Source organism: Elgaria multicarinata, chromosome 8 (assembly GCF_023053635.1).
Source record: "Elgaria multicarinata webbii isolate HBS135686 ecotype San Diego chromosome 8, rElgMul1.1.pri, whole genome shotgun sequence".
NCBI classification, from domain to species: domain Eukaryota; kingdom Metazoa; phylum Chordata; class Lepidosauria; order Squamata; family Anguidae; genus Elgaria; species Elgaria multicarinata.
Genome location: NC_086178.1, coordinates 83,026,689 through 83,050,895, shown reverse-complemented (window position 1 = coordinate 83,050,895; position 24,207 = coordinate 83,026,689). Strand labels below are relative to the sequence as shown.

The following is a 24,207-nucleotide window of genomic DNA, read 5'->3' as shown; positions in this document are numbered from 1 at the left end:
AGGGAGTAATAGCTCCCACCCCCCTTTCCTCCATTATGGCCACTTTTCCATGAAGAAGGAAAAATCCCAAGTTATCCTGGGCAGGATCTGAAAGCTCCCTGTGAGAACACCCTGCCAAACTATCACTGAGTTATAGTTTTGTATCTGTTTTTTTCTCTAAAAACTAGAGAAGTTAAATAACACAACTTCAGAGAAGCTAAATAATACAACATCGAGAAGCAAAATAGCATAACAATAAGGAAGCACATAATTACAGCTCTCAATGGAATGAATCACTATCAATTACAAACAAACCTGCCAATAAAACAAACACATAGCAGTAAGAAAAATAAAGCATAATGAAAATACAGCAGTGGACAGCAAACTGAACCATATAATCCCAAAGCCTCACTAAAACATGTCTACTGGGTAAACATCACCCTTAATAGCCCGTTTAAAAGTGGACATGGAGGAATATGCATTCATTACAAGACAGCATGGGGATGGGTGGGTTTGGTTATGTGACTGAAAGCAAGCAGACCATAAAGCCAAATACATATTCTATTTTTGTGAACATAGTGTGTTATTTCTGGAGAGATAATATTCTAATAATTATAATATTTCAGATTGACATTGGTTATGTCTACGATGAACCTGGTAAGTGTTTTTTCTTTAGGCACAGTCTCCTGCATTGGATCCAGACCAGTGGTGTAGGGCTCACAGGATTGAAGCACCTGGACTTTTTGATTAGCAGGAACCGTGATGTCATATGCCAACAACATCTCCCTCAAACTTTCCTGTTCTCTCTGAGCTTAGCTGTAACACTCACTGTAGCTGGGGGAGGGGAATGAGTTTTTCAAGTAATAATGTATTTGTTATGAGCTATCCCTGTTGTAATACAAAGTATTCCTGGATAGTTTGGTCTTGAATGGGCAAGTAAGACTCATTAGCTTTACAAAAGACTTGCTCCTGACCAGGGCCGGGGCTACCATTAGGCCAACTACGCAGCCGCCTAGGGCGCTGACCTCAGAGTGGTGCAGTACTGCCCTTTAAGGGTCACAGTTTTATACAAATTAGCTGTTTTTAAGAAAAAACATAATAAAAGGAAAATATAATCGTTCAGAAACTCTTCTTGAACAGCTGAATTGAAGTTGGCAATTTTTTCGGTGTGTGTATGTGTGCAAGTAGCTCGCCTTGCCTAGGTCGCAAAATCGTCTGGCACCAGCCCTGCTCCTGATGGAGATTAAAACTGCTAGGCCTGGTTTGTTTGGCTTTGAGATGAAATGTTTCTGGAAAATCTTGAGCTGGTTGTCTTATGCTGTTTGTGTTCTTCTCTTCTGCTTTCTTCTACAGTCTCAGGTCTCCCCAACATGCTAATCAATACATTATCAGCTCACAATTTTATGACCATGAGCTAGTCCTAATAAATTTTGTATGCATACACACATGCACACACACACACACACATAGATATGGGGACTGTCATGATGAGTGCCTGCACTTCATTACACCATTGATCCAGATTTAGTCATACTAAGAGTATGAGAAATAAATGGGATTTGAATGGATCTACTCTTAAGTATAACTAAATCTGGATCCAGCCACTTGTATTGTCCTACCTCAGGAAAAAAGAACATCTCTTGACACGATGGCCATTAAGGAGGCAGTTAAAACTGTAATCCTATATCTACTTACCTGGAAGTGTCATTGGAATCAATGGAACATATAAGTAGGCATGTATAGGATTGCACTTAGGAAGGCATTCCAACCTATAGCATGGTAATGAAAATTACCTACAGATGTTCAGCTTTTGGTATAAGTAACATCACAATTCTAAATATTTATGTAGCTGAGATAGCATAGCAAGTGGCAGGTACTACTAGTGTAGCTTCAACTGCAATCTTTGTAACAGGGCTGTACTGCTATGCTGCATCACACCAGCTCCACGTTCTGTGGTCCCGCTGACACCAAAGTACCCACACACCCTTTCCCCACCATCATCGCAACCTATAGGTGACTCCATCTTACAAAAATTAAAACCATCGCACCTTATGTGTAAGGATTAGAATATTATTTGCTTGAATGTCTGCTTCATCTTTCCCTTTCCAGGACACACAGTCATGAGAAAATGGCTCCTTCTAAATGATCCCGAAGATTCGAATTCAGGTGCCAAAGGGTACTTGAAAGTCAGCATGTTTGTTCTCGGAACAGGAGATGAGCCACCAGTAAGTTTAATAATGAATAAATGGATCCCCAACCCCTCCCCCACTAATGCGCTTACACTGGCTAGTTCATCCTAATGTCCATGCCAGGAATTGTATTTGGCATTAGAAGTAACCAGGATGAGTGACCAGGCTTACTGTGTATTTCTTTTCCCCAGTTCTGCTTGCTCCGCTACTTTCCATCTTATTGCCACAGTGCTTCTCTTCCATGGCCTTCTACATCGCTGCCTTTCAAAGGTACATCTCCTCTTAGCTTTTTCCTGTTTCTCATCTTTTGGGTGTAGCTTCTCCTTGCTAATAATACTGCTTTTTCTTGCTGTTCTCAGATGTTTCATAAGTCACAGAGAAGATTGTGACTTTTTTTGTGGGAATGTCTGTTCCCCCACAACAGTACATTTATTATTTATTTGTCTGATTTATTTCCATCCCCTCTCTATCAAAAAAAAAAAAGGCAGTCTAGGGCAGGATCTACACTACTGCTTTAAAGCGCTTTAAAGCACTTTATAACAGTTTTGACAACTGTTGGGGCCCATGACACACTCCATATACAGTTGTCAAAACTGTTATAAAGCGCTTTAAAGCAGTTGTGTAGATCCGACCAAGGCGTTATTTTTCACAAATATCCTTAGAAGTGTTATTAAAATGGGGAAATGTTCAAAGCTGTATATTTTTTCTTATGTAGTCCTGCAGTAAATATGAAATGTCATAATTAATTATGTAGATAACGTCAAAATTGGCAGTAGATCTGCCAAGTTATGTATTCATACTGTTGAATGTCACATTTTTGAACCAAAGTTGGGTAGTGTGTAGAAACTGTCTTTTCAATAGAAGATTCCCTCAATACTATGACCTCCAATCAGTGGCATAGCATGGGGGCTCCCTCTCAGGGGCGGTTGCCCTGGGTGCAAAATTCTTAGAGGCACAAAAATGTCAAAAAAGAAAGAAAGTAGTAATAATAAATTAAAAAATTAAAATCTGTGTAGATCCAACTATGTAGACGGGGCAAATAGACATTGCCATGTAACATTTTACAGCATTTTTCTTGTTGCGCACAGGTCAGGAAGGCCTTGCAGGCTGCATTTCCTTCCAAACGGGCCTCTCTAGCACACGTGTGGCTGCTCTGTCTACCTTCTAAGTCATCCAGGACCCGTATGCTAGAGAGGCTCGTTTGGGAGGAAATGCAGCCTGCAAGGTGATCTGTTATCATATCAACCCAAGAAAGACTGAGTAACTTAGCAATACTGTCAATTGAGAGAGATTTCAATGAAGATTTGAATACTATTGAAAAATTTGCACATATTAAAACCAGGCGATTTTAAATAAATGTAAGTACTGGTATACTAGTATTTCCATCCCCTTTAATTTAATTTAGTATTAAATTAATTTTACTTTAAATAGATCAGTATTTTCTTAAAATATAATACATATGCTGGGGGGGGGAGGTAAGGGGTTCAATACTGAACTGGTGGAAGGGACTCAGGGAGTGCTAAAGGTCCACGGATTAGGATCGCAATACTTGCCTTGCTCTGGGCGCCGGCAACCCACGCTACGCCACTGCCTCCAATACTTAGACCATTCATAGAATCACAGAAGAGCAGAGTTGGAAGGGGCCTACAAGGCCATCGAGTCCAACCCCCTGCTCAATGCAGGAATCCACCCTAAAGCATCCCTGACAGATGGTTGTCCAGCTGCTTCTTGAATGCCTCTAGTGTGGGAGCGCCCACAACCTCCCTAGGTAACTGATTCCACCGTCGCACTGCTCTAACAGTCAGGAAGTTTTTCCTGATGTCCAGCCGGAATCTGGCTTCCTTTAACTTGAGCCCGTTATTCCGTGTCCTGCACTCTGGGAGGATTGAGAAGAGATCCTGGCCCTCCTCTGTGTGACAACCTTTTAAGTATTTGAAGAGTGCTATCATGTCTCCCCTCAATCTTCTCTTCTCCAGGCTAAACATGCCCAGTTCTTTCAGTCTCTCTTCATAGGGCTTTGTTTCTAGACCTCATTGTTACAAGAGACACTAAGCATTGCTTTTGAGTTTCTTGTACAGTATTTATAGCATATACAGTATGTGTGTTGATAATGCCGGATAGAATGCAGAAGAGCAGTAAAACATCCATTCCTGCCAATGGACGTTGTACATCTACATTAGAGATTGACTTAAAGAAAAGACCATTTAAAGCCTGAACTATATCTTATAAGCCAACGTTCATTTCCAACTGCCTACCACTGTCTAAAGTGGTGTTGGGAGGATGACAGCATATTGGATGGGTGGCAAATGGTCCAATGCACCTTTTGTGGCTAAGTACTATGTAATTATTTGAGATCCATATGTTAAAAGATCTGACAGTGTTCAGTGTGATCCACTAATAGCTCACATTTTATTTTTTTGTCTATCACTTTTATATTTTATTTATTTATTGCATTTTTATACCGCCCAATAGCCGAAGCTCCCTGGGCAGTTCACAAAAACTAAAACCATTCAAAGTATAAAACAAACAGTATAAAAACATGATATAAAATATAATATAAAAGCACATATATGCTACAAAGTCAACCACAGAAGCTTCTGCAGTGGCCAGAACCAAAGTCAATTTCAGATGAGAAGTTAAATTGACATGGTCAGGAAGAATGATGTAGTGGAAGTCTTAAAATACATTTGATTTCCCTTGCATTCCCTCCCCCTTAAATGATCACAGTGGTCACACAAATTGACAGTGACAGGTTAGAGTGGGACCCCTTTTCAGGGGAAACATCGTAGAAGGAAAGAGGGTGCTTAACCCTTTCCCAGCTTGTCACTTTCAACCTGCAACTCCTTCCCCAGCTGCTTTTCCTCCAGCTACATTTGAGATGCAAGAGGAAAGCAGGTGGCATCTTTGCTCACTTTTGCTTCTATGCAAATCATCACCTCCTAAAAGCCAGGCATTTAGAAATGTGAGGTGGCTGGTAACCTAAGTCACATGTGTGAAAACACCTTTAGAAGTTGGGTTTTGTCTTCTAAGGCATAAATGCCTGCATGATTCCAGTACATGCCCATAACCCAACATTCTATTGTTTTGTGCAAGGCACAGCTTGGGAACTGTCTTCACAGTTCCGGGTTGGTGCCACCCCCACCCTCAACCCTGTGCTTTCCCTCTCTCATTGCAGCATTGGGTCATCCTGACGCCGAGGAGGGAGTGCGGGGTTTCAGGGTGGCCATCTGGGTCCTGGAACTGCCCTCCCTTCCTGGTGGAAGACAATCAATCACTGTTCACCTTCCACCAGGCTCCGCCCCTGGGTTGGTCCCAGATTGGCCACAGAGCAACATTACATGGCGGAAGTCCCATGTTGACGTTGCTCCCTTTCAAAACGCAGCATCGTGGGGAAGCTCTGCGGTGGCTGCGAACCTGTGCCTGCGTCATATAACTGATGGGGCGCAGTTCCACAGCCACTGCAAGGCTTTCCCTGCACATAGACAGCCCACCCATCCGCCCCGGCAGCCTACAGTTGTGCAGAGACACAGGAAAATCACTTAGAAATAAATAGAACTGCAAAAGTAAGTGGGGAGGGAGAGGTTAGGATTCCGTGTGTAAACAACTCAGATTAGGAAAAACAACTCTGCATTCACTCTGCAATGTTTGTAGGTGTTCATTATATAAATATTATTTGCTACCTTTGCTGTGGGCAAAGTGATAATATGTTTGAATGTGTCTCCAACAGGTGGAAAATAGAGAACGGGAAAATGAAAATGATGACGTAGAGAGTAATCTTTTGCTACCAGCTGGGATAGTACTCCGATGGGTCACTTTTATTCTTAAGATCTACAGAGCTGAAGATATTCCTCAGAGTATAAACTTTTTTATTTCTGTGTTGTGTGTGATTAAACTTGGAAATGTATGTACCTGCATTTTTCCCTATAACTGTTAGCTGCTGGAGAGTTAGAGAGAGAGATTTGGAGATTGTTTAAAACATAGTTCTTAATTGGGTGGTTAATTAGGTCATCCCTGGTTTCTTGGTTTCAGTTTTCAGTCATCATTCCTTCAAATACTGATTCAAGTCTTCTTTTGCTCACATGAGCATAGTCAAAATAGCACCATCCACACATAAGAGGGATAGCCAGTGTGGTGTAGTGACTACAGTGTCAGACTAGGAGTCAGGAGATCCAGGTTCTAGTCCCCACTCGGCCATGGAAGCTCACTGGGTGACTTCGGGCCAGTCACAGACTCTCAACCCAACCTACCTCACAGGGTTGGTGTTGTGTGGATAAAATGGAGAGGAGGAGGATTAAAATGGAGAGGAGGAGGGTTATGTACGCCGCTTTGGGTTCCTTGGAGGAAAAAAGGCAGGATATAAATGTAATAAATAAATAAATAAATAAATAATCAGGAGACTTGGATTTAGTACAAAAAAATCTTAAGGGGAAAAAACCCTAAAGGGAGGGAAACTCTGAAAACACCCTATAAAAACTCTGTAGCATGGAATGTTGAAAGATTGAGAGAAAGAAAACCTGAAAACTGAGTGGCAGGGACAATTGGTGGGGCGGGGAGAGGGAGGGTAGTATGGAATAGAGTGGCAAGAAAAGGAGGAAGAAAGAAGGGAAACATAGATATAAAATGGTTAGGCAGCACAGTCTCATTGCCTGGATAGGTGATTTTCTGATTCACACTGAGAAGGTATTGTAAAATGTTCCCAGAGACTAAAGTGAGAGCTGCCCAATGACATCAGTGGAGAGTTCAAAGAATTTAACATAGCTGTGATTGGGCACAAGTGTGTCCACACCCACCTACTTAAAACCCCCAAATGAAGAACTCCCCCCCAAAAAACTGCCCAATGAGTATTGAGCAATCTCAGGGCTCTTAGAATGCTGACAGACTGCTGGAGGAAAAGGAAAGGAAAACCAAAGATGAGATTTGGAGTAGATTTTTTTTATCATACTGTTTAAGTTGCACAATACAGCACTCAACTGCAATGTGGTATGTTCATGAAATATAAAAACCTTGTGGCTACAAGATTTTGATTGTGGAGAATTTTATTCTCTTTTTTATTATTTCTGTCCAGTGGATGATGCTTTTGCACAGACTGTAAAGGAAATATTTGGAGGAGAAGCAGACAAAAAAAACCTTGTGGATCCATTTGTGGAAGTTTGTTTTGCTGGGAAAAAGGTATTCTGTGCTAATAACAGAACTATATGATAAAGTGTCCCGGCTGGAAGTTTCAGACAGTTCCTTTTGAATAAACATGTTTGCACGTAGGTTTAAGTAACAAGAATCTGTGCTGTATATTCTAGTGGCTGTCGTAATATTACATTACAGTAGCCACAAGAATGAATGAAGCACCTATTTATTATTATTATTATTATTATTATTATTATTATTATTATTATTATTTAGTTTTAATCTATTTTCAGGAATTCATTGTGTAACTGATAAATTAGCTGCTGAAGACAAATAATAAAATAACATAAAAACATATAATTTCTGATGCTTTAAGTTTTAGACAGTGTACACAATTCATACACATTCTCTCATTCTTGTGCATCACAGTAGTGTAGGTGATATGCTGCTGCATAAGATTTCCCTCTCCAAAAAGATGGTTGGTGCTGCCAGCTTCGTTGCAGGATGGATTAGGGGGTGCCTAGAATTGGGCCTAACTCTGCACACTGGTGGTTGGTGCGGTGCTTATAGACAACGCCAACCATCTCTTTGGTAGCAGGTTCATGGCCCCGTTCCAGCAACCAGCACCAAGCTGCCACCTGTGCATGAAGCCTCCTCTTTCATATGGATTGTCCTTGGTAACTTGCAGCAAATACGTCCAGCAACTGAATTCATAGGTCAGAATCCAACAGAATGCCTATGGTTGACTCTTTTACACCCTGCCAACTCTGTACTGCAAGTGTCTTTTGCACAACGGTGATTTAGTGCTTCTGGGGGACAATTTAAAATGAGTGAAAATGCTTGCTTCTGGAAAGGGGAAGGTTGTCTGAGCTTGCATAAGGGAGTTCTGCCAACCTTTCGCCTTCCAGAATATAAGAATTTCTACTTGTTTGGGGGCTTACCTTTGGAAGCTCTAAATCGCTGTTTCAGAAGTGATGGGGCCACTTGCAGGACAAAATTGGTGAGGCTGGCTGTGCATGGACCGGAATTGGTGGCCAGCTCTGCTAGCAGATAGGCAGCATTAGATTCTGCTCATATATATATATATATAGTCTTATATGAGGTCTTGTTTGTTTTGTTTTGCAGGTTTGCACAAATATAATTGAAAAAAATGCTAACCCAGAGTGGAATCAACTTGTTAATCTCCAGATCAAGGTCTGTTTCTTGTTGCACCAAAAACTATTACGCCCTTATATTCTGTTTTGGAAATAAGACTTTGAATAATAAGTAATCTTTTTTTCCCTAGTTCCCTTCAATGTGTGAAAAAATTAGACTGATGGTGTATGATTGGTGAGTTCTTCCTTACCATGTGTACAGTCACATACAAAACAACAATGACAATGCTGAGAAAACTGTTTTAACATGAAGTGCCAACAGATGTTGATTTCTTGCATTGTATGAGGAACCATGGAGTTAATCAAATGCTATTTACAGAGCGATGTTCCCTTTATTTGTAATAATGGTTTTGTGATCTTATTCATTGCCATTGCTACAGAGTATGACAAATCTTGTCACTCCTTAGCTACTCAGCTTGTATCATTATAGACATCATTAGAACTGTTTTTGTAGTTGTTTATGGCCATTAGGTTTACTCCTGTTAGGGTTGGTCAGACGGTAGTGGGAGGGGGAAATACAGAAAGGTAATACATTCTAAAAGGTTGTAAAAATATATGCACTTCCTTTTGACATCCTTTTGAGGAGTGCGCATTGCACCACCTGATGGCCACCAGTGGAACTGAATTCCTGCCACAGACATATGTGGACACTAGAGCAATAGGATAACCTTTTAGAACTTGCTAACTTTTCCAATGGCCTTTATAAATGCAGTAAATAATGCAGCAGCAGTAATAATAATAAATATATCATTGACACATCCATCACTCCCAATATTCAAATACAGTACATGGCAAAATTAGGATATATGCAGTACTACAGATTTAGTACATGGTTAAAAACCACAGACACTAGCAAATAGTTAAAATGAGTACTGATACATTTAATTACATTTCATACAGGGATCGCCTTACAAGGAACGATGTTGTGGGCACCACATACTTAAGTCTCTCCAAAATTGCTGCTTCTGGGGGAGAAGTTGAAGGTAAGCTAGTCTCTTGTTAGATAATGGGTTGTTTTTTTTCTAAAGGAACTCCTGCAAGTTCAAAACAGAAGAAAGCAAGCAGGTGGCTAAGAGGACAGAGACAGACTGTATTTCTTCACTCAAGAACTAAGCAATTCAGGGCAATGCCATACAAAAAATGCTCTGACATATTGAATGTAGACACTGTTGCAATGACACCAGTGATCATCATACTCATTTACAGTGAATTTTTTCATGCCTATTTCATGGATCAGTCCATCCCCACATGTAACACCTACATGCTACTGATGTATGCTGCATGGAGTTAGAGTGACAATACTCAAATCACTTATTCCGAACTTAGTCCCAACACATCCAGAACAGGATGTACGGCTTTAGTTAAATCCGTTCTGTCTGCGTTTCGTGGATTACCGGGCATCTTTCATTTCATCGATGGAATTGAATTTTTTTAGGGATGTATGAGAATTTTGTTCCACTTGCACTAATGTGCATTAGTGCCAGTGCGAATTAGCAATCCACCCTCAAAATAAATAACAAAAAAAGGTCTGCAAATCCACACAATCTGCATGACTCAGAAAAAACTGGTCTGCTGCAGAATCTGCAGGTCAGATTCATAGAAACCTGAATGCGTTGTGCATTTCTCCAACATGCCTAATTCAGAGCTAATCTAATTTATGGCAATGCCTACATTAGCATACTTATGTACATCTATACCATGTTGGTCATAACCAAGAGATAATGGCACAAGACTTCAGTTTTATAATAGACCAGTCTTTCAGCTGAAAATGGTGTTTGAATTTCCACAGGTTTCATATTTGATTTCAAATCAATTTATCTGGAGTTCTTGGGTTTCTTAACTTAAATCCATTTTAGAGGTCAATAGAATATGCATTTGAATCCTAAATATGTATGTGGGAAAAGGATGGTTGATTTCAATGGAACTTATTTCTGAAGGAGGATCACAGAATCAAATTAGACTACCAGTTGCTTTGCAATTAGAGCATGGAATGTTATTTGGTGATATGATCACAGATTTTTGATACAATACTCCAACTTCTGCATCTGCAGTGATAGCAGGAGCCAGCCCTGAGCTAGGCACCCACATGGAGAGGCTACAGACACAGAGCTCCGGCTCGGGCTTGCAGTCCCCAAGAAAAGAGCAAAAAGTGCAAAAACTTCCTTCCCTGTGAAAAATGGCTTTTAAAGCTACTAGCAAGTGCTTTGCACTAGAGTTTACCAGTCAGGACGTTAAATACTTTCTTTGGCCCCATATTATCAAACTCCTCCAAATAAACATGGTGGAGCCCAATCCTCCAATATTTCAAAGCAGTGTTTAATGATATCTTTTCACTTCATTTAGCTATCTATATTGCTGGTAATGCTTTTATATTTCTGCTAATGTTAATGTCAGTATTGCTTTTTCATTATTTTTAATGGTTTTGCGGTACATCTTTCTAAATAAAATTAAATAGATTAAATACATACAAAAGTTCCTATCTCCTTGAAATATTTCTTTTTGAAGTCATATATATATATATATGTTGTGGGGGAATATAGGAGGCTTGATTTGAAATAGGTGCCCTATATTTTTATATATATATATATATTATAATGACTGAACTTCTGAATGTTTATGTGGCAAAAACATAGTTTAGAGTCTAGGGTCTAGAACCATTATTATATAAGAGAAATAAGCCTTTTTGGTAAAACAATAACATTTTCTACAAGTCCTACAGTAATAATCCTTTCAGGAAGGGATAGAATGAATGAAAGAACGAAATAGGCTTGGAGTTCTAAACCATAAAGGCAATTTTAAGTAGAAATAAACAGGCATAATTAAATATGTATCATTGTAGAATGCACAGAAACATCCAAACATTAAATCATTATAATGTTATTTCTGCCACACAAGCAGTACAATAAGTTAGCAATGTGATATTTGTCTGAAATTATGGGGGGAAATGAATTATGTCTTAAAAACTATGCATTTTATGAATGTTGCCTGATAACACTTACATCAGAATATTTATTAATTTGGTGGTGGTGGGGTTATTTTAAAACAATATAGGCTGTGCCTTAATCAAAAACAGGATTTTAGGGCAGTATACACAAGATTCAGATATTCACTACAATAAAAACAATATAAAACCTAAACTTCAATACAGCAAAATTGAGAGGCATAAAAACTAATTTGACAGATTGTAAAAACCACAAATATAGAATATATGGTTCAGTGTGCAACTATTGCTTGGCTCTAGAGTTGTGCATAATTTCTCACTTGTTTAATTTAATAGTCAAGGCATTAAAACAACATCGCATGGTATACTATTAAGGTAGGTGTGTGTATGTGAAAGCTGTATGGGAGCTGCTTATAAATGGTCCTCTCTACTCTTGAGCAGATCCTATTCATTTCAATATGACTTGCTCAGGATTTTCCTGTTATTTGTGCCCATTTTGTTCATTTCAATCTGCCTACAATTAAATCACTTTATTTCTTCTATTGGATTCTATTGGATTCTGGTTGTGTGAAATCTCCATTTCTTCTGACTTTCATATTAATCAATCATGCAGCCATTTAGTGCCATGTGTCTGGATGGACCATTCACGTAGACTAGTTATTCGCTCTCCATACTGACAGTCAACTTCTCACTGTGGATATGATTCATGTCCTGACAAAAATGTATTGGCCCTCTCAAGGGAAGTTTCCTACACTTGGGACGAATGGTTATTATTCCTTAAAAGTGCCCCTACTGGATCAGTTCATTATATCTTTCATAATAATAGCACAGCGTGGTATCACACACACACACACACACACACACACCATAGATTCTTGCAAAATTCCTGAGGTTCTTTACTTGAAAAGATAATTCAACAGTACAGAGTGCTACATTTTCTTCTGAGAAAATGGGAGCCTGGGGGACTTTTCTCTTTGAAGGCTGTATTAAACGGGCACCTTTGGGGGCTGTTCACACAACACACTGACCCACACTCAATGGTTGAGTGTGGGTTGTTGAATTGTGGGTTGTTTGTTGAATCATGGGTTAGCATGCTGTCTGAACCCAGGACATTTTCTACAAGATGGCTTGTTAACCATGTAGTGTGGCTTGTTCACCATGCTGAGCAACCCAACAATAAACCATGGGTTCTCAAAGTGGCTTGTTCAAGAAAAATAAGCAACACTGCATGGTTAACAAGTCACCTTGCAGAAAATGTCCTGGGTTTATACAACATGCTAACCCACAACTCGACAGCAACCCAAACTCAACCACTGAGTGTGGGTTAGCATGTTGTGTGAATGTAATCTTGTTCTTAAAAAATTGCTTTTATAGTATCCCTATAATACTGGTATAATTTCTGTTATGGCATGTCATGCTGACCACGCTGATGGTACAGTTCATTCTAAGCACTTACATACTTAGAGGGCATGCCTTAGGATCAGGCCACAACTTATTTTCTAAGTTAAATTCCAGACTCCTTTAAGATTCATTTCGATCAGAATGCTTTATATAGTTTTACTACATGTTCTGTTACGTGTCAAGTAATCTGTTGTCTTTTTATAATACATAGAGCTTTCATCTTCGGGAGCTGGGGCTTCATCATATGAAGGTTCATAATCACATCTTGGAATGTAATATGATTCTCTGTCCTTTACCCAAACTAATATTTCCTATAGATTCAAATATTTAAACCATGCGCCTAAATGTATATGTGAACAGCTACAACAATGCTTTTGATGTTTATGATCATCATTTTGTACAGCTTGGGCACTGGAACATGATTGCAATGGTTTCCAGCTTTTGCATGGCTTTATTTCAGAATTTAGCATGTAATTGTTTAATTTATTATATACTTTAACTTGCAATACTTAAGATATATGCTGCTGCAGAGGCTACGGGAACAGTGCTTGGTGGTTTGAGCCCGAAATGGCTCTCTAGATTTAATGAGAGTTCATAAACAGCTCTTATATATGAAAACTGACACAGTATATTATTGAAAGATTGGCCTTTGTATCAGGTTCTTTGTCTGTTTTCAAATAAATTCACTAAAACATGTTTCATATACGTGAACTCAATATAAAGCAATTGCCTCTGAAGGACTCCAGTTTGTCCTCATAATTGCTTTGCTTTCTCATCTAATATATTTAAAACTACACAGCACAGATCCCCAAGCACAACTTACTAAGAAAATCAGGAACTGCTTAGCCAAAGTATTTTCACATTTCTGTGCTCAACAGCATTTAAATTTAACTGTGCAACTATGACTACACCTAAAACAAAATAAGCTGGGGGGAAAAGATCATATTGTTATATTTTCTAAGAAATTACCTTAATCTATCAGCAACGCTTTGTGTGTGCGTGTGTATATGTGTGGAAAACTGGGGTTCATTTTCCACACCAGTTATCTCACTTCTTAGACATCTACATTTTGTAGTTTGGGGAGCAGTTGGAATTGTGACTTTAGGAGCCTGGGAGGTTGTTTGAATATTTGTTTCCAGTATTTCATAGCAACTGATCTAGGGTGACCAGATGCAAAAAAGGACAAGGCTCCTGTGCCTTTGATAGTTGCGCAGAAGAGGGAACATTAGCAACTGTAGCTAAATTGCCTCTTCTATGCAACTATTAAAAGTGTAGGTCCCTGTCATCGTTTGTAACTGACCATCCTAGTACTCCCTTCTAACACCTGATGCACTAAAAGCCTTTAATTATCACAGCACTGAGCTGCTGAATACTAACCTTTCACCTATGATATCTTTTTATCATAACAGTAGTTTCAATAAAATATTCATGGTCAGGATCCAAAGGGAGGAAAGGCACATGGGCGAGAGGACTATGAGTGTAGCCAGTGTCTTTCTAGCTGCAGTTTCTCAGTTTTAAAAAAGGGAGCTGCCAATTCAGCAGTGGGAACTTTTGTTTGACTGCAGCCAACAAAGTTCTGGTTGTACATGCAGTTCTTTCCTACGCGTGCACACCTTTTCTTTGGATTTTAGACAATGATTGTATATACAGAGCATACATTTTTCAGTCCTATTATTTATTCCGTGGGGTTCTTTTCCCATAAGTTTTGACTAAGCTGAAATTGATATTGTATCTTGGAACCAGAACTCTCTAAGCAGGCCCCAATGCACATATTGGAGGATGCTCATGTAGAAGAGTTGATGGATCAGAGTGAATATATGGATGGAAATGATCACTTACATGGCATTTAAACTTTCTTCATACCCATGGAATAAAATGTTCTTATTCTACTAACGTTTAACATTTTAGTTTGCTACAACTAGATTTAATGCTAGCACCCTAGTACCCCCTAATAGCTACAGTATGTTCTAATCATGATGTTTGCCTACCAGTAAATACCGGAGAGACTGAAGTGGGTTTCTTACCAACATTTGGGCCTTGTTACCTGAACCTTTACGGAAGTCCAAGAGAATACACTGGATTCCCAGATCCATATGATGAGCTAAATTCTGGAAAGGTTAGTTTATCTTTTTGAATGCATCTCAATGGTGGAAATTGAATTAAGTTTTTTCACTGATGGAACTACTTCCATCAGTGGATAATTCCCTATGCAGCCCCCCCTGCATGCTTTCAAAATCTGTTATAGAGGGTTGGGGGACCACCCAGAGCAGATTTCGGGGAGAGGAAGACTGCATGGCCAGAGGAGAAAGTCCTGGGTGACCATATGAAAAGGAGGAAAGGGCTCCTGTATCTTTAGCAGTTGTATAGAAAAGGGAAATTCAGCAGGTGTCATTTGTATTCATGCAGCACCTGGTGAAATTCCCTCTTTATCACAACAGTTAAAGCTGCAAGAGCCCTGCCCTCTTTTGTATCTAGTCACGCTACAAAAGAGGGCAGGGCTCCTGCAGCTTCAATTGTTGTGATGAAGAGGGAATTTCACCAGGTGTTGCATGCACACAAAAGACAACTGCTGAAATTCCCTTTTCTATGCAACTGTTAAAGATACAGGAGCCTTGTCCTCCTTTCCATATCGTCACTCTGTGTAACATGAATGGAAGCTCACTTGCACTACAGTGGATTCCGCCCAATCAAATATACTTTTGCAGCTCTGTTTCAACAAAGGTAATGTATTATTTTAAAAGATCTGATTTCCACCACCCCTATCAGAACAGTTGATTTAAAGGTTTATCCAGAAAAGAGTGCTTCACTATTTTATTTCATTTCTTTAAAAAAAATATTATGCTGAGCATCATGTGGGTTCACTGATTTTTTCCATCAAATTCAATGTGAAAAGGAAAATCTATTGAAGCAATAATATTAATATATAGCAAATTTCTTATAATCCTGTGCGTTCATGCCAATTTTGGACAGTGGACATTCTGAAATTGTAGGTGGTGTGAAGAAAACTCAATGAAAAGTCTGGGATACAAAATTGTTTATTAAGTATGACTATAATGTAATACATTATATTATATATTATACATATATTATATATACATTATTATTATTATATAAGTCTGCAAAAATAGCCCTGTTTCACAGCTTCATTGTAGGGTAATTACTTGATTATTGCTTCTGCACCAGTCATATTATATTTTTAAAGGATTTCAGCCTTAATGGGGCTAATATCCAAAAATTGCAACAAACTGCTAATGTCCAGCCCACAGTAATGACAGGAGAAGGAATGGTGATAGGGAGTTATCCATTGAAGGTGTAATGGAAGTGGCAGAACCTCTTTCAGTCCTAAGTCTGAATTCCATTTCAGATACCTTCTTGGGGTCTGTGTGCATTCCAGTGGTGGGTGGGACCAAAGTCAAAAAGGGTGGTTCCAAAAATGCCAAACTGAGCCTTAGAGAGTCATCACATGAGGGGAAATTGCATTTCCTTAACATCGCTTCTCTGCCCCCGTGTTTGTCCCTCATTACTTCCTCTTCTGCCTGGAGGGAAAAGAGGAAGTAAACAAAGTAACTGGTTAGAGAACAGAAAACAGAGTAGGAATAAATGGTCAATTCTCTTGATGGAGGGAAGTAAATAGTGGGGTCCCACAGGGATTTATTTATTATTTATTTATTTTATTACATTTATATACCGCCCCATAGCCGAAGCTGTCTGGGCGATTTATAGATTAATGATCAGTGGCTGGGGAAAGGGGTGAGGTCAGGGGAATCTTTAATGAATTTCCCTTTTAAGCCCCTCTTACAAAAGTACATACAACTTTTAAAAGGCATTGATTGAAAATTGTTTTCCCCCAAGTGATTGTAGTGTCAGATCTTGAAACAACTTGTTGCAGTCTTCAAATATAATTCCCAAATTGCATCAGTGTTAAATATTTAACATTGTGATTTCTCTAAAACCAGCAATAGTTATATCTCTTTACAATATACAGAGCATATGTTTTCTCGATAGACTGGACTTTATAAGTATGCAGAAGCATGTTTCACACAGAGAGATGGCTGCCACTTGCCTGTTTCTGTAGCCCAATTCAGTGGCCTTGACTGTGTGTACAGAGCTCTGTAATGGAAGTGGGATTGCACCAATAAACTGTTTGCGAGGTACAACAGGGGCTTGAATTTAATCTCCCTCCTCCCTGCCAAACACTTGACTGGTGCGATTCCATTTTCTTTAAAACATGTTCAAGTTCAATGTGATTAAAGGCTACAGTTCTGTACTTGATGACTCATGCTGAAGCATGCTTTATTAGGGCTGTGCATTGACCCCCTCAACCTGCTTTAAAGGCCAGTTCAGAACCTTGGCCCACTTCAGACGCAGTCTGACCCACTTCGGATCCAGCTCTGAAGTGAGATTCAGATATCCAAAGTGGGTCAGATATTGCGGTTTCCTGAGTGGCCACCAAGCTGCTGTTCCCACTTGTGCTCCCTTGTGCCCCCTGCTCCTTACCTGGACTTGTTGTGAGCGCCTGCACAAATCTTGCACAAATGGCGACCATAAAGCAACAATTTACACAACATTACAGGCATAAATGGCTAGGTGTAGGCTGAAGTATCCTGTCTGATTTACAGGGAGAAGGAGTAGCTTATAGAGGCAGAATCCTAGTTGAACTATCTACACTACTTGACAGTAAACCCCTCAGTAAGAAGATTGAGATGATACCCAGTGATGACATACTCGTTGTGGAAGTAAGTGCTATTTTGTTTCTCAAACAATATGGGAAATAAATAAATATGGAATATTTCAGGCTTGCTACCATTGGGAAATAAGATGGAATTAAGGTATCAAATATTCCAATTAACTGGTGTAACCATCACTCTCATTTTCCAAATGACTGATCATCTGAATAACTTCCAGAAGGCTAGCCATGTTAATCTGTTGCAGCAAAAACAACCAAGAGCACATAAAAGACTGACACATTTATTATGGCATAATCTTTTATGAACTTGAGCCTACTCCATCGTATGCACAAACTGTTATCCCCATTTTTCAGGTATATATACTATTGTGTATATAGCTGTGTAGACATTCGGGGTAAAGGCTGTAAGAATATCATTTTGTGAATATCATCAAACCTAAGCATACATTTCTAAAGAAATGCAATCAATGCAGTTTACATCTAGGTGGAGTTTATTGCAGGATTGTATCGCAGTCATCACTAATAGGGCACATTATTATTATTATTATTATTATTATTTATTTATTTATTTATTTATATAGCACCATCAATGTACATGGTGACATTTACCTGCTCCTGCAGTGGTCTTGGCTCCACTTCTCACTTTTCCCGGAATAGTTCCCGGAATATTTCGTCATGTTTTTTCCGGCTCTCTTGCTTCCATTGCGAAGAACGTTTGCGATGTGCCCCCTCCTTCCGAGGTTGTTGCTGTTCAGGCTCTGCGAACAGCCAATCAGCTGTGAGGGGCGTGTGCATGGGTATCGACGTGTTTTACCACCAAGTGTTTTTTTTAATACAAACATATCTCTGCGTTGGAGCGCATATTCGACAGAGTTCCTATTGGGAACATGCCTCTTCTGTTGTGAAAGGGCTGCAGCTGTAAATTAGCCCCAAGATAAGCATGGTTCTTTTTGGGCTGCTGGGGCATCAAAGTAGAATGGATGAGCCATTGGCCTCTCCACATTCTAAGAATGGGACAAAAATGATGATGATGATGATGATGATGATGATGATATTCCCTTATGTACTGTGGCCATGGGAATCCATGTGCCTTCCTTAACCACATGTCAGCTGGTTAAGAACAAACCTCAAGAGATCATTTGGGAAAATACGATTGCATTTATTTAGTGATACCATTGGAGTGGGTGGAAGAAATGGTCAACTTCCTGGATTTAACTATTACTTTTGCATTTCTTTTTGAAATATGGGTAATTAGAAGACCACGTCAAATGTATGATTTCATTAGACATTTGATTCCCTGCTTCCTTAATGGTAACTGTATATAGATGTGTTTTTAGATGGGCTCTTACATTACAAATGCCACTATTAATTATGTCACCATATTTGTTGGAACCTTTAGAAGTATCAGCGCAGAAGACAGTACAGCCTCAGTGCTGTGTTTCATTCTGCTACCATGTTGCAAGATATCGGCGAGGCTATCCAGTTTGAAGTTAGCATTGGGAATTATGGCAATAAATTTGATACCACCTGTAAACCGCTGGCATCAACTACTCAGTACAGCCGTGCTGTATTTGATGGTGAGTTTTGTTATTGCACAAAACTAGCAATAGTAATATTTGGCAGGGGGAGGGAGAGAGAAAAAGCCATGTGATTAGTTGCATTTATGGAACTTGGACCAAAAATAATGTGTGTGTGTGTCTTTAATTTATAACTCTACTGTAAGCCTTTCTATTTGATTCCTCTTTTTAAAGCCACAAAATTAAACTGAATGAAGAAAGTTTCACTGCTATGAATGTAGATTTAAATGTGGTCCTTTTAGTACATTTGAAAAACATGATAGGCGAAATCATATCAAAAAATTCATTAAAAAAATTTCCATGCTTCCTGCAAGGCTCTTAGTCCTTGCTTAGTTAGCAAAATGCTGGACACTGAGCATAAATAAGGCTGCTGAAATCCAAGAATGTATAATGTCCCTTTGTAAGAAGTTAAATCAACCTTCTTCAGCCTGATGCCCTCCAGATGGACTACAATTCCCACAATCCCCCAACAAACTATGCTTCCTGGGGGATTGTGGGAATTTGTTCTCCAATACATCTGTAGTCACCAGTTTGGTGAATGCTGGGTTAGATAAATCAGTAATAATGATCATTGTATTCATTGGGCAAAGCAATAACATGTACTTTTCTAAAGACTTATTATCAATCAATTAAAGGGTATATATGATGCTGTTTGCTCTGTCAGTGGGCAGCAGGGAGAAAAACTTGGAGTCTTTCCAGACAATCAATTTATAACACAACAGATACCTAGTTATTGCTTATTTGTTGTATAGAATTCAGGCATTTACTTCCAAGGCAACCATATCCTAAGGAAAATAATCCTTTTCCCCAACTCTCAAATCATGATGGAGCCTTTCATGACTAGCTGCCCAGTTGTGCTTTAAAGCTTTTCTATGTAAGGTATTTGTCGTGTGCTCATCATTCCCTACTCACAATTGTTTACAGGTTCTTTAGACGATGATGTGGCTCTCCAGTTTCACTTCAGCTTTAAACAGCACTTTCCACGAGTTTTTTTTAGAGCAGAGAAAATGGGGTATTATTTATAATGGCCAAATAATGTGTGATTTCCTCTTGGGTATTTGTGCTATGCCCATCTAGCTGAGATGCAGACTGGGAAGAGAAAGTTCAGAGGCTTACGAGTACCCAGGGCAGATCCAATAGGATTGTACCCTAAATTAGTTCTTTTCTTTTTGTGTTTTTAACCCTGTCACAGGCATTCATTTTGATTTTCTGCCTTTGGAAACAAAGAGCCTTTTTACATGTGGCATTCATTGTGAATTCCTAATTCCTCTTTTACAGTAGTTTGTGGTTGCTTTATACAACGTTGTTATCCTCCAGGGTCTCTCCTTTGCTTTGCAACCATTATGGGGGGCGGGGTCTAACAAAGAAATTCTGACATTTCTGTGAATGGCAGCATGAAACCCTGGTGTATTTCACAATTCTGCTATACCAGAGTTCCACCTAGTGGTTGTGTAATGGAACATATAAAAAGGCAGAGAAAGAAAAACCCTGGGAAAAACACCTGTAAAGGAACCAATCTTAATCACACAAAGAATCTGGAAGCAGAAGCCTGGGTAAAGTGGTGGGTTAAAAACCTCATGTAGAAAAGGCTAAAATGCCTTTGCCAGCCCTAATCAAAGTAGCATGAATAAGACATTGAAATCCAAGATGGTATATATGTCCCTTAATATGAGGATAAATCCTGCAGAATAACTGTTCACACGTTAATGTTTCACCTCAGGAAACTACTATTACTATCTGCCATGGGCAAACACAAAGCCAGTAGTGACCCTGACTTCATATTGGGAAGACATCAATCACAGATTGGATCCTTTAAACCTTATTCTTGGCATGATGGAAAAACTGGTAAGTTATTCATGACTGTTTCTCTTTTATGTAATCCATATAAGCAACTGCTGTGACTACCTAAAAAGGGTTAAGTACACATCATCCTTCTAACTGAATTTATATTTGTTTTGTAAGAAAAGCTTGTCTCCTTGAATACATGTTATAATTGACCTCATGCAAAGAGATGGTGTGAAACTGAACTTCTGGTTTCTCACACGACTAAACTACATGCTACATTAAGTGCTTAGCATGTAGTTGATCCATTTCCTTGACAATTTTATCTTTTAAATAAAAAATTAACACAACTTTTTTAAGGATGTGAAAGCTGTCGAACAAGGAATAAAATTAAAGTAATCCTAAAAACAATAAAATAAACAATAACAATTGGCAGTATATAAAAAAAAATCCTAAGAGAGCATAAGTCCTGCAGTCTCTCCAGGTTCCTTCAATAAGTGGGAAACTCTGTGAAGAAAATTCACTTGAAACAATCCATGGCTTGTCATTCTGATAAAATCCCTCTTACAACTGAATTTGCTTTGAGTTTGACATCCGTGCTGAATTATGCACCTGTGTTCCAGATGTCATCTTTCCAATTGCCTCTTTCTCTACTTGTCCATGAAGATTTATTTTCTAGAGATGAAAGATCTGCAGATCTTTAACATGTGTGTATGCCCTACAGCAGGAGCCTTTGAACTTCTTTCAGCCTGAGGGCCAAATTCAGTTTCAAGTGCTGTATTCAAAGCTTTCAAGTGCAGTGTTCCAGTGGTGGCCAGGGCCAGAGTAAAAGGCAGAAGGGTGGGACCAAAATACCAGTATGACTTATCTTAAAGCTCTTAGTGCCAGACAGAGATGGGAGGGACTATGGAAACAAAGAGTGTTGAGAAGTTTGTCAGTGAGAATAAAGGAGAACTATTTTAAAATTTTGTGGAGGTGGTACCTAACCCCGATTAGATTGAATAAGATAAATGATCAGCATTCAGCAAATTGTTGGAGAGGTTGTGGGGAAAAAGGAACGTATTTACATATGTGGTGGGAATGCAAATATGTACAAAGATTATGGAAGATGGTGTTTTTAGAAATTGAAGAAATAGTGGGAATGAAAATAGAACAAACACCAAAGATTGCATTACTGTCACTATTTGAAGATATAAAGTGTGGAAAAGAAACTATAGAGCTGATATCGAGTTTGCTGGTTGCAGCACGATTGATGGTAGCCAGGAACTGGAAGATTCAAGGGGAATATTCTATTGAAGAATGGTATAAAGAAGTATGGGATATAGCCATTAATGATAAATTGACATGTAATATTAAGTGGAGAAAAGGCGTAACTAAAATAAATGAGTTTGAAGGAATCTGGAAACAGTTCCTAATATTTTTGTTTACTAAGGGAAGTGGGAAACCGCCAGCAGAAGAAATGATAAGATTTTGGATTCAGGAATAGATCCCGAGGTGGGGGGTGCACTTTTATGTTAAGAATGATTATGTTGTAGTATGATAATTTATAGGTAATACATATTCAACATATATGTACTCAACATTTATTCAATATGTATGTAGCAGTTGTTTGATGTTTTTTTTTATTATCATTATTATTGTAATGTTGTATGTTTATATAGTGTAGAAAATAAAAATATTTTTAAAAAAAAGCTCTTAGTGCCAGTAACAAAGCCTTGGGAGAGGTGATTCAACCTTTTAGAATGGCGAAAATACAACATAAAAACTGGGAAACCATCAAATGATCTGTGGTCAGGGGAAAGGCCTTATGAGGAAACACAGAGGGCCGGATTGGGGCCCTGGGCAGGCCAGATTTGGACCCTGGGCCTGAAAGTTCTGCACACCTGCTCTACAGGGATCTGCTCACTGTATCTGAAACTTGTATACATGCGTGATAATGCTTTACAAAAAGTTCTCTATAACACTGAGCAGATCATAATGAACAATGCATCCAAATGACTGGCTCATATCAGCATATCCAACTCTTTAAATCCACAGCAAACAAACATAGCAACTTTAAAATCAGGAATACAGGGGAAGCTGTCAGACAACCAGCTGGCTGAGATATGGCTGAAGTTAATTGATGAACTTTTGAAGGACTTAAGGTAAGTTGCTCCTTCTCTTTCCTCTCCACAAATCCCTCCCCCAAATCAGTATTGCTGTTTACAGAGATCAAGCCAGCAGTTCCTTCTGCTTACAAAGTGTTCCAATTTCTCAGGGAGGGAGCAAGGCTCCAGAACCCCACTGCCAGAGTTCCTCACTGATTTGAGGCACCAAAGGCCTTGCACCCTAGTGCTTTTGTGATATTACTGGGAAATTGAGGCCTCATTCCACAGCAATTTCCACAAGCTGCCTATTGAACTATATTTTGTTATTAAGAAATGCTAAGACTTTTGATCTTCTTTCAGTAAGGAATTCCCTTCCCTAGAGAACAAGCATAACGTGACAGTCCTTGATACACAGATCCGCAAACTGCGGCTCAAATCGCTCGGCCAGATTCAGGAGGCAGCTGTAAAGATGAGGAACGAAGCCACGGATGTGAAGGCCACCCTGACTGAACTTGAAGACTGGCTGGATAGATTAACACTACTATCTGAAGAGGTTTGTTGTCTTTCCCTTTACCTATATGCGTGTGTGTGCATGTATACATGCATTCAGACTCACACACACACTGTTTCATAATTTTGGAGAATTGTATATGTTAGGGGTGTGTGTGAGTGAGTGTACACATGTATATGTGTGTATGTACGTACTGAGCTAATCTCCAGAGGCTCCCCTCCAAATCGCCTGGTGTTTGAGGTAAGGCAGGTAGAAACTGGAAGGGATAGCTCTTTTGCTGATAGCACCTACTTGTGGAATTCTTTTCTCATAATATTGGAAATTATTAGTAGAAAATAGTACCACATTTTTTACAAAATCTGTTTTCATTCTTCTCTCTCTCCCTGACTGACAACAACAGCCTCAAAACAGCATGCCTGATGTGATCATCTGGATGATCCGGGGAGAAAAGAGGCTCGCTTATGCACGCATTCCTGCTCATGAGGTTTTATATTCCACGACATGCGATGGAGGATCTGGAAAATATTGCGGAAAGACCCAGACCATCTTTTTAAAGGTAACGTAAGCCTATCCGTATGCATTTCTGCTGAAAATGTAGGGCCCCAATGCTTATGCCTGGAAAGAAAAAGAACAGAATATTGTTTTAAAAAAGAGAGGCTCTTCTCATTTGCCCACCCATGAAAGTAGTTAGGTGGGTGATTATACGTGAGAGGGCCTTCTCTGCAGTGGCCCTACACCTTTGTAACAAGTTACCATCGGAGGTCCGCCATGCTCCATC

The 24,207-nt window shown here is 39.2% G+C and overlaps 1 protein-coding gene across 1 annotated transcript in view; it reads left to right on the top strand.

Annotated features, from left to right (window-relative positions):
• MYOF (myoferlin) overlaps positions 1–24,207 on the top strand; it is a 111,241-nt gene that overhangs the window by 40,512 nt on the left and 46,522 nt on the right. The window contains exons 10-24 of the mRNA XM_063132884.1: positions 606–636; positions 2,089–2,204; positions 5,896–6,022; positions 7,234–7,337; positions 8,415–8,483; positions 8,575–8,618; positions 9,344–9,426; positions 12,997–13,035; positions 14,777–14,901; positions 17,405–17,521; positions 18,872–19,049; positions 20,770–20,894; positions 22,869–22,975; positions 23,279–23,471; positions 23,830–23,985. Of these exons, the coding sequence (XP_062988954.1) occupies positions 606–636; positions 2,089–2,204; positions 5,896–6,022; positions 7,234–7,337; positions 8,415–8,483; positions 8,575–8,618; positions 9,344–9,426; positions 12,997–13,035; positions 14,777–14,901; positions 17,405–17,521; positions 18,872–19,049; positions 20,770–20,894; positions 22,869–22,975; positions 23,279–23,471; positions 23,830–23,985 (1,614 nt within the window). The remainder of the gene's footprint in view (positions 1–605; positions 637–2,088; positions 2,205–5,895; positions 6,023–7,233; positions 7,338–8,414; positions 8,484–8,574; positions 8,619–9,343; positions 9,427–12,996; positions 13,036–14,776; positions 14,902–17,404; positions 17,522–18,871; positions 19,050–20,769; positions 20,895–22,868; positions 22,976–23,278; positions 23,472–23,829; positions 23,986–24,207) is intronic.